General features: G+C 37.4%; 1 protein-coding gene across 2 annotated transcripts in view; it reads left to right on the top strand.

Annotated features, from left to right (window-relative positions):
• Positions 1-6,246, top strand: part of EPSTI1 (epithelial stromal interaction 1) — an 87,332-nt gene extending 81,086 nt beyond the window's left edge. For both annotated transcript variants that reach the window (XM_035003314.1, XM_035003313.1), the window contains one exon: positions 5,788-6,246. In XM_035003314.1, coding sequence (XP_034859205.1) covers positions 5,788-5,836 — 49 coding nt within the window. In that variant the 3' untranslated portion in view covers positions 5,837-6,246. The remainder of the gene's footprint in view (positions 1-5,787) is intronic.
• The last annotated feature ends 10,071 nt before the right edge of the window (positions 6,247-16,317 follow it).

The raw sequence follows: 16,317 nt of genomic DNA, 5'->3' as shown, positions 1-16,317 counted from the left end.
AAAGAAGCCAGTATTTAATTTTTCACTACAAAATGATTAAAAAAAAAACCCTACAGCAAAAGGCACTTTTTGGAAATGAAATGTCCTTATGGATTTGTGAAGAAAACCTTGCAACTGTGTTGTAATATGTGTTTAATGTGTTTTGTGTGCACAATATATCATTGAACCAGCACCGAATCTTTGGAATGTGTGTATGGCTGCAGGCTTTGCAATGTGTATAGAATCAAAACTACGCTGGGTTTTATAATTTAATTGAAGCCCAAGTGCATATGTACCTACTAAAAAAATGGAGCAGATAGAAATCTTTAAACTGGTAAAATACAACAAAATAATCAAGTGCTTGCTGGAAACTCTACAGATCATGCTTTAATAAATACTTGATGGACAAAAGATAATTTTTGAGAAGACAATCTGCTGGAAATCTTATGCATGTTTTCTTGAAAGGCATTTAGTAGTTAAAAGTGATGAATAGATTTCACAAATATATATATTCAACTATCTTCTATATATATACATATAGAAGATAATTGAATGTAGGCAAATTTGCAAGGAATGATACTGGATGTGTATCCATAATGTATGTTCATGTGTATAACTATGGCATTCAGAATAGGGACAACATGGAAGAGAGAGAAAAGAAAACACAATATTTTTGTATCAGGAGTTACAATTTATGAATTATTGACTTATTCATAAGAATATATGAGTAGGAGTCCTGTGGAAAATGGGGCATTGTGACTGAAGACCTTATCCAAGCTCATGGAATTTATAAGTTGTGAGACATGATTGAAACTTGGATTTTGGACAAGACTTGGAAACTTCACATTTTCTCCTCTACTTACCAACTCTCAAAATTTAGAAAGTACTTAGAAAAATACCTGGAATTGAGGGGAAGATGATGGGGGAGAGTAAATGAATACCACGTGGGCTGCTGTTAAGGGAATGAGGATTTGGAAATCTAGTTCACCACTGACTAATGGTAGGCTTTATGGAAGTGAGCTATAAATCTCTGCTTAGATTCTTCATGGATAAAAAGAAAAGAACATCATTTTCTTTTGATATGTGTGAAGGTTATTAAAGTTTCCTTAGTAGGACGGTCTTGGTCAAGTCCAAGATGGTTATCAGCTCTTCCCTTACTTGGAAGAAGCAGTGACAGAAAGGCGAGAGTTTCCTCAGGGCCCCACCTCCACCTCCCTACAGACATCCTTACCTCTATGTCTGTTTCTCCTTGGGGACTAGATTCTTTCTCATCCACCTACCAGGGGACTTTATTCTAATGATACTCCCCTCTCTCCTGAAAATTCAAATGTTCCTCTGAACTAGAAAATTCCCATCAGCATAAAATAGAAATATAAATTATATTGACACCCTTCTCCCTCTTGCTACTCTCCTGTTTCTTTGTTCCCCTTTCAAGCAAAACCTCAAGAGGTATCTATCCTTTAGCTCTCTGTAATTTCTTTCTTCCCATTTCTCTTAAACTCGTTTAAATCATGATTTAGACTTTATCAGTCCAACCATAATGCTCTTGTCATGGTCACTAATGACGTCCACATTACAAAGTCCAGTGGTTATTTTTCAGTCTTCCTCTTTTGACCTACTGGCATCATTTGTCATGGCGAATCATTCCTTCCTCTCTGAAGCCCTTTACTTGGCTTCTGGGGCATTATACTCTCCTGGGTTTCCACCAATCCTAGTGGCTACTCCTTTTCATTCTCCTTTGCTGAATCCCCTGCATCTTGCTGTCCTCTCAACATTGGAGCACCTCAGAATTCCACCTTGGATCGCCTTCTGAACTTTATGTTCACTTAACACCTTGGTGGCCTCATTCATTCTCATGAATTTAAATACCATTTATATGTTTATTACTCCCACATTTCTAATTCCAGCCTTGACCTCTTGACTCCAGACTTGCATATCCATTTATCCACTCAACATCTCTACTTGCATCTCTAATGGACATTTCAACCTTAACATGTCTAAAAGTTAACCTTTGATTCCTTCTACCTGAGTGCTCCATCTGCACTTTTTCCTTTTATATAGTGGTACAACCCATCTCACATCACTCACAATTGATCCATCGCAAATCCTCTTGACTTCTCCTCCAAATATGTACAAACCAGCAGCTTCTCACTACCTCCATCACTATCATCCTACTTCTAACCTCCGTTAGTGCTCAGCTAGAATCTGGAAATAGTCTCCTAGATGGTTTCCTTGCTTCCACACTTAGCCACATACAGCCTATTCTCAATATGAGTTATCCCTTTGAAACAGAAGCCAGATCCTGTCACTTCCCTCCTTAAAATCTTTCAGTGGCTCCCATGACTCTCCAAATCACATGGAGTAAAAGCCAAAGTCCGTACAGTAGCCTACCAGGTGCTTCCTGATCTAGACCCCACTTTATCCCTCTGGTGCTGTCCTACCACTGCCCTTCCCTTCTTCCTCATTCCTCCCAGTCACACTAGCTTTCTTGTTGCTCTTTGAAAATTTAAGGAGCGGGCAGCTTTCACCTTATGGCCTTTGCACTGGCTGTTCCCTCTCTACTCTTCTCCATATGGTTTGTTCTCCAAGCCTTTTCTTGAATCCCACCTCTGTGAGGTTTCCTTGGCCATCTATTTAATGCTGCCACTTGTGCTCTTATGCCTGGCTCTAGCCATCCTTTTCCTGGGCTTCACTTTTTTTTTTTTTTTTTATGGCACTCTGCAACTTCTAACATTCCTTTCTGACATTATTTACTTATATGTATTATCTACTGTTTACTCTTAGTCTCTCCCTGAGGTAATGTATGTTCCATATTGCATCAATCAGGGCCCTTTGATTGTTTTGTTCACTGATCTATCCCAAGCATAAGACAGTGATTGGAACTTAGCACAGGCACAAGGAAACAGGTGGCTGTGATTGAGGGTTGGCAAAACAACAAAGATTTAGAACCAAATGTTTTGATATACTGAAATGCTGAGATACTAAATTTAAAATAGCTATGTATAAAACATTTGATGGAACAAATATTAGATTTGAAACAATGAGCAAAAACAAGAGACAAAGACAACCAAGAAGATTTGAAAAAGAACAAAATAGAACTTCTAGGAATAAAGAAACATAATCTTTGGAATTAAAGCACTCAATGAATTCATCACAATAAAAGGAACACAAATTAAGAACTAAATCAAAATACCATTTCTCATCTACTATTTTGGCAAAAGAACAAAAGATTGGCAATATACTCTTTTGGCAAGACTGTGGGGAGAAGGGTTCATTCACACATTGTTGGTGGGAATTCAAAATGATACCAACACTATCTAATTTGTCACTGTCTTTGCATAAAATAAAAACCAGGCCTAGACATATTGCAGAAAAGCTCTACTAAATATTCAAAAAACAGATTATTCCAAAAGTCTAGAAAGTTTTCCAGATAAATAAGAGAAAATAATCTCCAAAGAATTAAGCAAGTGAATATAACTTGAATCAAGATCACACACAGACTATACAGAAAAAAAAAAAATGAACATAGGCTCACTCATAAACACAGATTTAAAAAAATCACAAACAAAATTTTAACAGATTCAATAATAAATTTATTTAAAAAGCATAATATATCCTTATCAAATTGGATTTATCCCAGATGCAAGCTTGATTTATCACAAATGAATAAACAAAACAAAACAGAAAAACTGAGATGATTTACCTCATAAATTATAGGAGAAACACCATATGATCATCTTAGTAGATACAGAGAAAACATTTGATATGTTTCAATACTCGTTTGTGGTAAAAGCTGCTAGGAAATTTCTTTAGCTAATAAAGGGAGCAAAAATCTATAATAGAAATACATCAAAAGCATTTCCTTTAAATCATATGCAAGGGTTGAAAGGAAAAGAAACATTTATAAATCACAGATGATATAATTATCTACTCAGAAAATCCAAAAGAATTGATATTTAAGTTATTAAAATAAATAAGAGCACAACAATGTTGGTAGGTGTAGGATCAATCTATAAAAACTTCATTTCTGTAAATTGCAAAGAAACAAAAATTTAATAAAAAGACGAAACCAAAAATGGACATAACCTTTAAAAAAAATTTGTATAGAAAGATCTTAAGGAATAAATGAAGGAAGTTATACCTTGTTAATAGACAGGAATAGGAAGGAGCTCTCAAATCTATAGATTTAATTAAATTATAATCAGAGCAAAGAACCAAGAATAACCAATTCACTACGAAAAATAAAAAGTATGTATGGAGACTTGATTAAACATTTAATACAGTCTGGAATTGGCACAGGCAGACCCAACCGTTTTTGGAATTCTGACATATGACAGAAGGCAAAGTACATCATTGGGGGAAAATGTACTCTTCAACAAATACTATCGGGACAGTTGAATACCCACATGGATTGGTGGATTAAGGTGGATTAAGGCTTATAAGTAGAAAAGAAGACTTCTCAAATTTTAGAAGAAAATAGACTATTTATAAAATTGACCTAGGGCAGATTTTGTAAGATCCAAAGTATAAACCAAAAAGAAATGATAAATATACATTAAAATGAAACATCTGTTCATCAAAGGACACCATACAAAAGAAAGAGGAGAAACCATGTATGAAGATTTTTATCCTGGACATGTTTTGTAAATAACAAGTGGACAAAAGTTTAGTATACAGAATGTATTTAGACTGTGTCATTTTTTTAGAAGTTGATAGATAACACCTGAGCTTCCCCAGGAATGAGAGAGAAGAGTTCACAGATGGGGCTTGGAAGAACTACTGGAATCAATAAAAAGCTGAGGAAGAAGAAAAGGAGGAGGGCAGAAGATACAACAAAACAATGATGAAAGCCAAAGAGAGAAAAACTTGTTTCTTGGAACATCATATGAACACTTAAGTAGTAGGTCTTTGATAAGTGTATTTTGGGTAAACAAATTAGATTGATCTTGATCTTTCATTCTTTTTAAATTTAAATCACATTAGTCTCATATTCCTTTATATCTATCTATAGATAGATATATCTTTGAAAATTTAAAATTACTTTTACATTAAAATTTTTTTGGTTTTCTAGACTCCTCTACTACTTTTCATGATGTAACTAGGGTAGGACTTTGAAAGAATCACTTCAAGTTCTGTTTTCTCTGATACCAGTAGGTGTAACTTTTTGAAATGCTGTAGAAACTCTAAATCCTGTGTCTTCAAGGGCAGTTGCACGTTTGCCATGACCTATGAGGAAACCTGAGATTTTAGTTTCCCAGAATGTTAGAACAGCAATAGTCTGAATCCCAAGTGTAACGTTGCCCAGCATTCTGGGAGGCTTGATGGAGACTTCTTGACCCTTTGCACAGGGTGGGGGGGTGGAGGGGACTCATTTAGTCTAGCTCCCTTCCTGGAGGTCCCCTTAGAAGTCAACTTTCTGCTGCATAATACGATGCCATTCTACTCCATACATTTCCATTTAAATTGCTCCGCTTCACACTGTGTTAGTCCTGTCCTTGCCGTAACTATGGAGGTGGGTGACAGTATTTGTGAACACTTATTTGTGACCTATGTTAACCTATCTCTAAGAACACAGCTGATGAGCTGTCACTCAGGAAGCCATTACATTGTTGGCAGAGACTATTTTGTGAATCAAATGCAATGGGACTTGAAAATTAAAACATGTCACTGGGACAAATCATTAAATAAAAAATAGGCATTTAAGCCCAATATAGTAAAGAGTGTTTGAGGGAACTTCATTTTGTACTTACAGAGGCTCTGAATTTTGTTTTGCTGCTTATATTCATTTTTGTTTTCTTTTTCTTCCAGGATGTATGAGAAATACTTACTTACATCTGTCCTTTGTCAACTGACCTGAAGAACCTCACTTGATGATTTTCCTTAGTGCTCCTTTGTTTATCCTCACGGGTTTTATCTTGACTTCAATTGCGCACCCACTTCTCTGAACAACTGGGGATGACCAGTTTTTCCCTGTCATTATTTACATGTTTGTAGGAGCTGATTGCTGAGCTCATATTTAATTTCTATTGCCATTGGAATGTTACACTATTTCTCTCATTGGTTTCACATCTTATTGGAAGCCTAATTACAGCAATGTTAGTAAGATGAAAAAGGAGGGAGTCATTTGATACTTTCAGGTTTGCAAGAGCTATGGGTGCTGCATGCTTGTCTCTCAAAGCAGTTAATTCTTATGTAATTCTCAGATCACATTTGGGGAAGCTTTGGCATTTTTTAGATTTTAAGCTCTACTTAATCTGGGGTACAAACTTGAGCAAAAGAAAAAATCTTTTACACTCTTTTAAACACATTTATGAATAAATTTTGAAATACTTCTGTATAAGTGGTATTTATTTATTTATTTATTTTTAAAGATTTTATTTATTTATTTGATAGAGAGAGTGAGAGAGCACAAGCAGGGGGAGCAGGAGAAGGAAAGGGAGAAGCAGGCTCCCTGCTGAGCAGGGAGCCCGATGCGGGGCTCCATCCCAGGACTCTGGGATCATGACCTGAGCCGAAGGCAGACGCTTAACCATCTGAGCCACCCAGGTGCCCCAAGTCTGTTTTTATTTTTAATGAAAAGCTCTTAAGTTTTTCTCTTTTGATGGGTCTAATTTTTATATTCATTATAGTCCATGTAGATCAAATGTAGGACTGCAGTCACTATTGGATCTGCCTTTGGTATTGATTTACTTACTAATACTGTTCCTCTGGTTTTTCACAGTGGGCCAGTTAATTGCCTGAAAGGCCATTGTTTATATAAAAATCAACTAGATACAAATATGGATACAATGTGTGGTTTTTAGGTGTTTTGGAAACTTGTCTTTTCTCTGTACAATAGAGAAAAATGTTCTATAGCTAATTCAGTAGGCTTTCCTATTCTACTTTTATGCCTTTAACCAGGTTATAGACCTTAGAGTGCAAGAATATTGGTTTTCCATGCTTTATGCTCTAGTCCCAACTCCATGTTATATAGGAGAGCATTGCATTTAGTCTTAGAATGAAGGTTGGAAGAGCAAATAGTTTTTGCAGCTGGGAAACTAATACTATTTTTTTAATGACATGTAATTGACATGCAATGTTTTATTAGTTTTAGGTGTATAATATAGTGATTTGATATTTGTATACATTGCAAACTGATCACCACTGTTAAGTCTAGTTACCATCTATCACCTTGCAAAGTTAATATATTATTTGGTATATTCCCCATGCTGTACATTATATCCCCATAACTTGCTCATTTTATAACTGGAAGTTTGTGTTTCTTCATCCCCTTCACCCAGTCCCCTACTTCTCCAAAACCTCTCTGGCAACTACTAATTTGTTTTCTGTATTTGTGTGCTTGGGTTTTGTTTGTTTTGTTTTAGATTCCACATATAAGTGAAACCATGCAGTATTTGTCTTTCTCTGTCTGACTTATTTCTCTTAGAACATTACCCTCAAGTTCCACCCAGGTTATCACAAATGACGAGATTTCATTCTTTTTTGTGGCTGAGTAGTATTCCATATAAGGATTATTTGTTTTCTGTGAAAAATTCCATTGGGATTTCTATAGGGATTGCACTGAATCTGTAGATTGCTTTGGGTAGTATGACATTTTAATAATATTAATTCTTCTAAGCCCTGAGCACAGAATATCTTTCTAATTATTTGTATTACCTTCAATTTCTTTCATCAATATCTTATAGTTTTCAGTGTACAGGTCTTTCACTTCCTTGGTTAAATTTATACCTAGGTATTTTATTCTTTTTGATGTGATTGTAAACAGAATTGCTTTTTTCTTTTTTTTTTTCAGAATTGCTTTTTTTGATTTCTCTTTCTTATAGTTCATTATTAATATACAGAAATGCAACAGATTTTTATATATTAATTTTATATCCTGCAACTTTACTGAATTAATTTATACTAAGTTTTTTTGGTAACATCTTTAGGGTTTTCCATTTATAGTATCAAATCATCTGCAAATAGTAACAGTTTTACTTTTTCCTTTGCAATTTGGATGCCTTTTGTTTCTTTTTCTTGCCTAGTTGCTCTGGCTAGGACTTCAATATTATGTTGAATAAAAGTGGGGAGAGTGAGCATCCTTTTCCTGTTCTAGATCTTAGAGGAAAAGCTTTAAGCTTTTCACCATTGAGTATGATATTAACTGTGGATTTTGTATGTTCCCTCTATCCCCACTTTAATGAGTTTTTATCATGAATGGATGTTGAATTGCATCAAATGCTTTGTCTGCATCTGCTGAGATGATCATATTTTAATCTTACATTTTATTAATGTGGTATATTGCAATTGATTTGTGGATGTTGAGCCATCCTTGTATGCTGCAATAAGTCCCAGTTAATCATGTATGATCCTTTTAATGTATTGTTGGATTCGGTGTGCTAATATTTTGTTGATAATTTTTACATATGTGTTCATCAGGGATGTTGGCCTGTAATTTTGCTTTTTTGTGGTGTCCTTGTCTGGTTTGGGTATCAGGGTAATGCTGGCTCATAAAATGAGTTTGGAAGTATTCTCTCCAATTTTTTTTGGAAGCCTGTCCCTTAGGCTGAAGCCCCAGGTTAAGTAAATAAACCTTGTCACAGGAAGACTGCGGTTGTGTTTTTGTCTTCTGTCTATACAGTGCCCTGGGGTTGGTGGCCTTCCAAGAACTGTCTTTCTGATTGTTACATTCCTGTGGAGCTCACAAATGCTAGCCCCCTTGGCTACCAGGGTCAGGTGATTAAGGGGCATTCCTGTATGTCCCCACTGGCTTTAGCTAGGCAGAAAGTGTAGGGGTTGGGGCACACTCTCTGGCTTCAGAAAGGCAGCAGGAAAATATCTTGACCGAATGTGCCCAGGGACTTCAAAAATGCAGCAGCAGAATGTACTAGCTTTATGTTGGGAGTGGAAGAATGCCATGACCGCTACATTTGCTAGCCATAGCCAGGGAATGGGGGAGTGCTGCAGCCTTCCACACTTCATGGACTTCAGCTAGGGAGCAGGAGAATGCTGCCACTGTTGAAGTTTGCCTGCCCCAGCCAAGAAGTAGGGGAATGCTACAGCCACCTGTGTGCTGGCTTCAGTGGGAGCAAGACAGTTCTGCTACCATTTGCCCCTGCCTGTCTTAGCAAAGTGGTGGGAGGGCTCTGTGTCCAGGCGCACCCACGTGTGCTAGCAGGTTAGATGGAGTGTCCAAAAATGGCATGGCTAGTACCTCCATCTCTGGGATGGGGGGGGGGAGTTTCAGCTGTCCCCTACCCCTCTAGCTGATGCTTTTAGATTAGTAAATAAATCTCTTTCACATACAGTTTAGGTGCTTATCAAACTGCTGCTTTTCTGCTGGGTCTTGGGACAAATGAGACTGTATCAAGTCCTTTGAAAGGGGAGTCTCAGTTTCCTACAGCACTTTGGGTCCCTTGGGTGTCAGCCCTGTTGACTTTCTAAGTTGGATGTCTGGGAGGCTCATCACTCTGGTGCAGGTCCCAGGGGTTGGGGTGACTGATGTGGGCACCAACCCCTCTCTCCAGCAGAAGCGCCAGACTGGTGAGATCCCTGTTGTGTGTCCCAGGCTGGGGGTGGGGTTTTTGGTGAGATTGTGCCTCTACTTCTACCTGTCTCAATATTGGTCTTTTAATCCCTTGTTGTGGATAAGCAGTTCATCTAGTTCTCAGATCTTTTTCAGAGAAAAACGATCCATATGTAGGTGTGTTCTTGGGAGGAAGTGAGTTCAGGATTTTCCTATGCTACCATCTTGTGGAAATCTCCCGCAAACTAATAATACTTTGCAGCATTAAGAGATCTTCTGTGTTACCAGTCATTCTGTTGAAATGAACTTTCCAAGTGTGTATTCAGGGAAGCCTTGGGACTTTAGGTTCTGGGGCCGAGACTGAGGGGGCTCACAGAAGCAGGACAAAGCTGTAGTATAGATAGGGCTGCATTGGGTGGGGGTGGGTGGCTGAGAACAGATGGCACTCAGCCAGCTTCTCTGGAGTAAATAATGCCGATACGCTTGGTTTTCCTCTTTTCTGCCAGCTGAAGCTACGTTAGTGCTGTTGACACTAACATAAAATGTTTGGTCCATTGGAAATCTTTGTCGTTGCCTAATATGGGGAAAACGAAATCCCTCCACCCAGATTGGAAACATCACCAAAATGACTGTAAATGTGTGAATGTTGCAGGCATTTTACTGCTGTGGCATGCAGCCATTTCAGCCTTACACCTGCCAGCCTAGCTACCTAGGAAGTCCACAGTTGTGTTCTGGTTGTTGTGTCTAGGCTCAGCATTCCTCACTTGCTGCTATTTCCCAGTGTGTAATCAGGAGCTGATATAGGGGAAAGGGATGCCTTTTTACATTAGTGGATCTCAGGACAGTTGGCATTAATTTCCTTCCAACTGCCTGCCGTATCCTGCCTCCCCAAAACAAAGATTTTGTTCAGGTACCTGGTCTCATTAAAAAAGGAAAAAAATCATTGTGCAGGTATGGAAAATTGTGACTTCGTGGCCAAAATTATCTAGAATATGTATGGTGTTGTAAACATCGTTCTTGAACAATTCTCTATGTAGGTGGAAGTAAGCAGAAAAGAAGCAAGAGTTGCTGTGTAAGGGAGCCTACTGTTTGCTTTTCACATTTAATCTGCCCTGTTGAATCAATTGGAACACAATTTTGACTTGTGGATAACTTTGGATAGGAATCTCAAAGTTTCCATCACAACTTCTATGCTTTTGAAGTGCTTTTTGTCTTCTGAAAAAGAGAATAAAAATGAGACAAATTGTTACAAAATAGGTCTTTATTATAGAAACTTTAGACATACAGATGAGTAATAAAAAGGAAAAAAACAGTGATTTTTCAGGTGTTATTTATAGACAGCCACAGTTATTATTTTGGTATGCACCCTTCCAGATATTTTTCTGTCTGTATGTATATCAAAATCCCTGCAATAGAAATCCTTATAGTTACTTGTCTAATGATTGGATAAGGACAAACACCTTGAATTAGAATTTACAGAGGTTTTAATATATATATAGTCAAATTACTTTCCCAAAAGGTGGCACAAATATTTGTTACCACCAGAAGCATGACCTATCCTTAATACTGTCTGTGGTTTGTAAATCACTGTTTATATGCTGAGCAAAAAGTGTCATTTGAGAGCTTAACCCTTCTTTTTTCCATAGATTTACTGGTCATTCTTTATCTTCGTGTGTGTGTGTGTGTACAGCTGATTTGTAAAAGGTCTATGTAAAGATATTATGTTGTAAGTAATATAATTTTTATATATCTTTTAATACAGTATTATTTAACTTAGTATTGAGTTTTAAATATTTATGTATTTGGATCTCAATCTTTGTCCTTTGTGGTTTCCTCTTGGTATTATCTTGATAGATTTTTTACTTTTAAAAATGTAACTTAATTTTTTATTTGAGTGTAGTTGACACACAATGTTACATTAGTTTCAGGTGTACAACTTAGTGATTTGACAAGTTTATATATTATGCTATGTTCACAAGTGTAGCTACCATCTGTCTCATTATAATGCTTTTACAGTATCATTGACTGTGTTCCTCATGCTCTGCTTTTTATACCCGGTGACTTACTCTTTTATAACTAGAGGCCTATATCTCTTTCTCTCCTTCACCCATTTGCCCAACTCCATACCCCACCCCTACCCTTTGGCAACCATCAGTTTGTTCTCTATATTTATAGTTTTGATTCTGCTTTTTGTTTATTCACTTTTTAAACAAGATTTATTTATTTATTGAGAGAGAGAGTGAGGAGGGGGAGGGGCAGAGGGAGAGGGAGAGGGAGAGAAGCAGACTCCCCCACTGAGCATGAAGTCAGACATGGGGTTTGAACCCACGACCCCGAGACCATGACCTGAGGTGAAATCAAGAGTCAGACACCCAACTGACTGAGCCACATAGGCACCCCATTCACTTTTTTTTTTTTTTAGATTCCATTTATGAGTAGAATCATATGGTATTTGTCTTTCTCAGTCTGAGTTATTTCACTTAGCATAATACCCTCTAGGTATATCCTTGCTGTCTCAGATGGCATGATCTCATTCTTTTTTATAGCTGTGTAATATCCCATAGTGTGTGTGTGTGTGTGTGTGTGTGTATGTAGTATGCATATATATATGTACATTTATAATGTAAGTATCCCATAGTATGTGTGTATATATATTTAGACACACACACACACACACACACACACACACATGAATCACATTTTCCTCATCCATTTGTCTATTGATGAACACAGTTTGCTTCCATGTCTTGGCTATTGTAAATAATGCTGCAATAAACATAGAGATACATATATCTTTCTAAGTTAGTGTTTCCGTTTTCCCTGGGTAAATACCCAATAATGGAATTATTGGATCATATGGTATTTCTATTTTTAATTTTTTGAGGAAACTTGATACTGTTTTCCACAGTGGCTGCCCCAATTTACATTCTCACCAACAGTGCTTGAGGGTTTCTTTGTCTCTCTGTCCTTACCAACACTTGTTTTTCCTTGTGTTTTTGATTTTAGCCATTCTAATAAGTGTGAGGTGATATCTGACTGTGGTTTTGACTTGCATTTCCCTGATAATGAGTGATGTTTAGCATCTTTTCATGTATCTGTTGGCCATCTGTATATCTACTTTGGAAAAATGTCTACTCAGGTCCTCTGCCCATTTTTACATTGGATTGCTTGGTTTTGTTTTTTGGTTTTTTTTTGTTTGTTTGTTTGTTTTGGTGTTGTGTAATTTCTTTATATATTTTGGATACTAACCCCTTAGTAGATAGGTCATCTGTAAATATCTTCTCTCATTCTGTAGGCTGTCTTTTTGTTTTGTTGATGGTTTCCCTTACTATGCAAAAGCTTTTTATTTTGATGTAGTCCCAATAGTTTATTTTTGCTTTTGTTTCCCTTGCCTCAGAAGATATATCTAGAAAAATGTTGCTGTGGCTGCTGTCAGAGAAATTACTGCCTGCGTTCTCTTCTAGAATTCTTATGGTTTCTGGTCTCATATTTAGATCTTTAATCCATTTTGAGTTTATTATTGTATATGGTATTAGAAGGTAGTCCAGTTTCATTCTTCTACATGTAGCTGTCCAGTTTTCACAGCACCATTTATTGAAAAGACTGTCTTTTCCCCATTATGTATTCTCCTTTGTCAGACACTAATTGACCGTATAAATATGGGTTTATTTCTGGGCTCTCTATTCTGTTCTATTAATCTATGTGTCTATTTTTGTGCCAGTAACATGCTGTTTTGATTACTATAGCTTTGTAGTATATATTGAAATCTGGAATTATGATATCTCTAGCTTTGTTCTTGTTTCTCAGTATTGCTTTGGCTCTTCAGGGTCTTCTGTGGTTCCATACAAATTTTAGTATTATTTGTTCTAGTTTTGTGGAGAAATGTTGTTGGTATTTGATAGGGATTGTACTGAGTCTGTAGATTGATTTGAGTGATATGGACATTTTGATAATATTAATTCTTCTAATCTGTGAGCATGGGATATCTTTCCACTTCTGTCAACTTCAATTTCTTTCTTCAATGTTTTATAGTTTTCAGAGAAAAGCTCTTCCACCTCTTTGGTTAAGTTTATTCCTAGGTATTTTATTCTTTTTTGGTGCAATTGTAAAAATTTTTTTAAAAAATTTCTCTTTCTGCAACTTTGTTATTAATGTATAGACATCCTATGAATTTGGGGCATTAATTTTGTATCCTGCCATTCTACTGAATTTGCTTATTACTCTAGTAGTGTTTTTGTGGAATCTTTAGGATTCTATGTATAGTATCATGTTGTCTGCAAATAGTGAGAGTTTAACTTCTTTAGCAATATGGGTGCCTCTTCTTTTTCTTGTCTGATTGCTATGGCTAGGACTTCTAGTACTATGTTGAATAAAAGTGGTCAGAGTGTACATCCTTGCCTTGTTCCTGACCTTAGAGGGAAAGCTCTCAGTTTTTCATCATTGAGTATAATATTCGTTGTGGTTTTTATATATGGCCTTCATTATGTTGAGGTATGTTACCTCTAACCCCATTTTGTTGACAGTTTTTATCATGAACGGATATTGAATTTTGTCAAATGCTTTTTCTGCATCTATTGAGATGATCATATAATTTTTATCATTTGTTTTGTTGATGTGATGCATCACGTTGATATGTGAACATGGAACCATCCTTGCACCCTAGGGATAAATCCCACCTGATCATGGTGAATGATTTTTGAATGTATTGTTGAATGAGGTTTACTAATATTTTGTTGAGGATTTTTGCATCTACGTTTATCAGGGATACTGGCCTGTAGTGTGTGTGTATGTGTGTGTGGCGTCTTTGATTTTGGTATTGGGGTAAAGCTGGCCTCATAGAATGTATTTGAAAACTTTCCCTCTTCTTCTACTTTCTAGAATAGTTCGGGAAGAATAGGTATTAATTTTTCTTTAAATGCCTGGTAGAATTCACTTGTGAATCCATCTAGTCCTAGATTTTTGTTTTTTGGTAGTTCTTTTAATTACCAGTTCAATTTTGTTACTTGTAATCAGTCTGTTCAGATTTTATATTTCTTCCTGGTTCAGTTTTGGAAGAAGATGGTATGTTCCTAGGAATTTATCCATTTCTTCTAGGTTGTCCAGTTTGTTGGCATGTAATTTTTCAAAGTATTCTCGTAATCCTTTGTATTTCTGTGGTATCAGTTGTTACTTCTCCTCTCTCATTTCAGATTTTATTTATTTGGATCTTTTCTCCTTTCCTTGATTGGTCTGGCTAACGGTTTGTCAGTTTTATCTTTTCGAAGAACCAGCTCTTGGTTTCATTGATTTTTTTTTTTCTATTGTGTTTTTAGTCTCTACATCATTTATTTCTGCTCTGATTTTTATTATTTCTTCTTCTCACCTTGGGATTTGTTCTTATTTTTCTAGTTCCTTTAGGGGTAGGTTAGATTGTTTAAGTTTTTCTTGTTTCTTGAAGGAGGCCTGTATTACTATGTACTTCCCTCTTAGGATAGCTTTTGCTCTGTTCCAGATCACTGACACATTCTTCTGCATCCTCTAATCTACTGCTGGTTCTTTCTAGTGTTTGTTTTTTTTTTAAATTTCTGTTATTGTATTCAATTCTGATTGGTTCTTTTAAATGTTTTCTACCTCTTTACTGAAGGTCTCACTGAGTTCTTCCACTCTTTTCTCCAGTCCAGTATCTTTATGATTATATTTCATTTAGTTCCTTTTCTGAGGTTTTTTCCTTATTCTTTCTTTTGGAGTATATTACCCTGCCTCTTATTTTGCTCCACTTTCTGTATTTGGTTCTATGAACTAGGCAAAATGGCTACTTCTAATGGTGAAGGAGTGGTGTTGTGTATGATGTGCCCTGTGCAGACTTGTGTGTGCTTTGTGATTTTTGCTGGCTGGCTGGCTGGCAGGAGCTGTGGCTGTATATGCTATTTACTCCTTTAAACTGTGGCTTTTTACAGAAATAATAAAGAAAAAATAATAACAGAAAAAAAAGAAAAACAATGAAAAAGAGAACAAGGACAAAACCAAAAAAAAAAAAACAAAAACAAAAAACCCCACCCAAACAGTAAGACAAACTTTTAAAAAGTAAAATAACGTAAGGTAAAAACTTAAAAACCCCACAAAATCGCTGCTTGTTTTTTTGTGCCCTGGCATCACAGGGGGGCTGGTGTGGGCTTGTGGACCCTGGGCACGCTGAGGTCCCAAGCTCACAATGAGCTGGACCCTGCTCTGGCCTGGGCCTCTAAGGCTGGAGAGAATATTCCCACAGTTCTTCAGTCCTTTTAAAACTCCGGCTTTTTTTCTAAGTTCCAGTACAACTGGAGCTTGGTATGGGCTTGAAGACCCGGTGCTTGCTGAGGTCGCCAAGCTCCCCGTGACTACTGGACCCCCTAATGATGGCATCTGAACCCGCCCTTTACGGGGGTCACACCCGGCTCCAGTCTGGGCTTTTAAGGTGGGGGAGGGGAGCACTGCTGCACTTCCTTGGCCCTTTTACACACTGGCCTTTTTTCCTGTGCCACAGCACAACCGGGCTTGTTTGGGCCCGCACGCTTCGGACTTCCTGAAGGCTGCAAGCTTTTTGTGAGCTCCGACCTGCCAGTTATGGCGTCAGGACCCACTAATCATGGCATCAGAGCCCGCCCCGTGCAGCGTCCAGACGCTGCTTGGGTCTGGGCTTTGAAGGTGGCGGGGGAGAGAGCGTTCCGGCAGCTCCTGAGCCCCTTTAAACCCCGCCTTCTTTTTCTGTGCCCCGGCGTGACTAGGCTGGGGTGGGCTTCTGACCCCGGGCGCAGCGAAGTCACAAGCTCACCGAAAGGCCCGGCCCTCCGTTGTGGTGTCCCCGACCCTGCTCC

This window comes from Mirounga leonina, unplaced genomic scaffold (assembly GCF_011800145.1).
Source record: "Mirounga leonina isolate KUSES-001 unplaced genomic scaffold, KU_Mleo_1.0 Mir_127, whole genome shotgun sequence".
Lineage (NCBI taxonomy): Eukaryota > Metazoa > Chordata > Mammalia > Carnivora > Phocidae > Mirounga > Mirounga leonina.
Note: the sequence above shows the minus strand (reverse complement) of the source record. Positions and strands in the feature narration are given on the sequence as shown.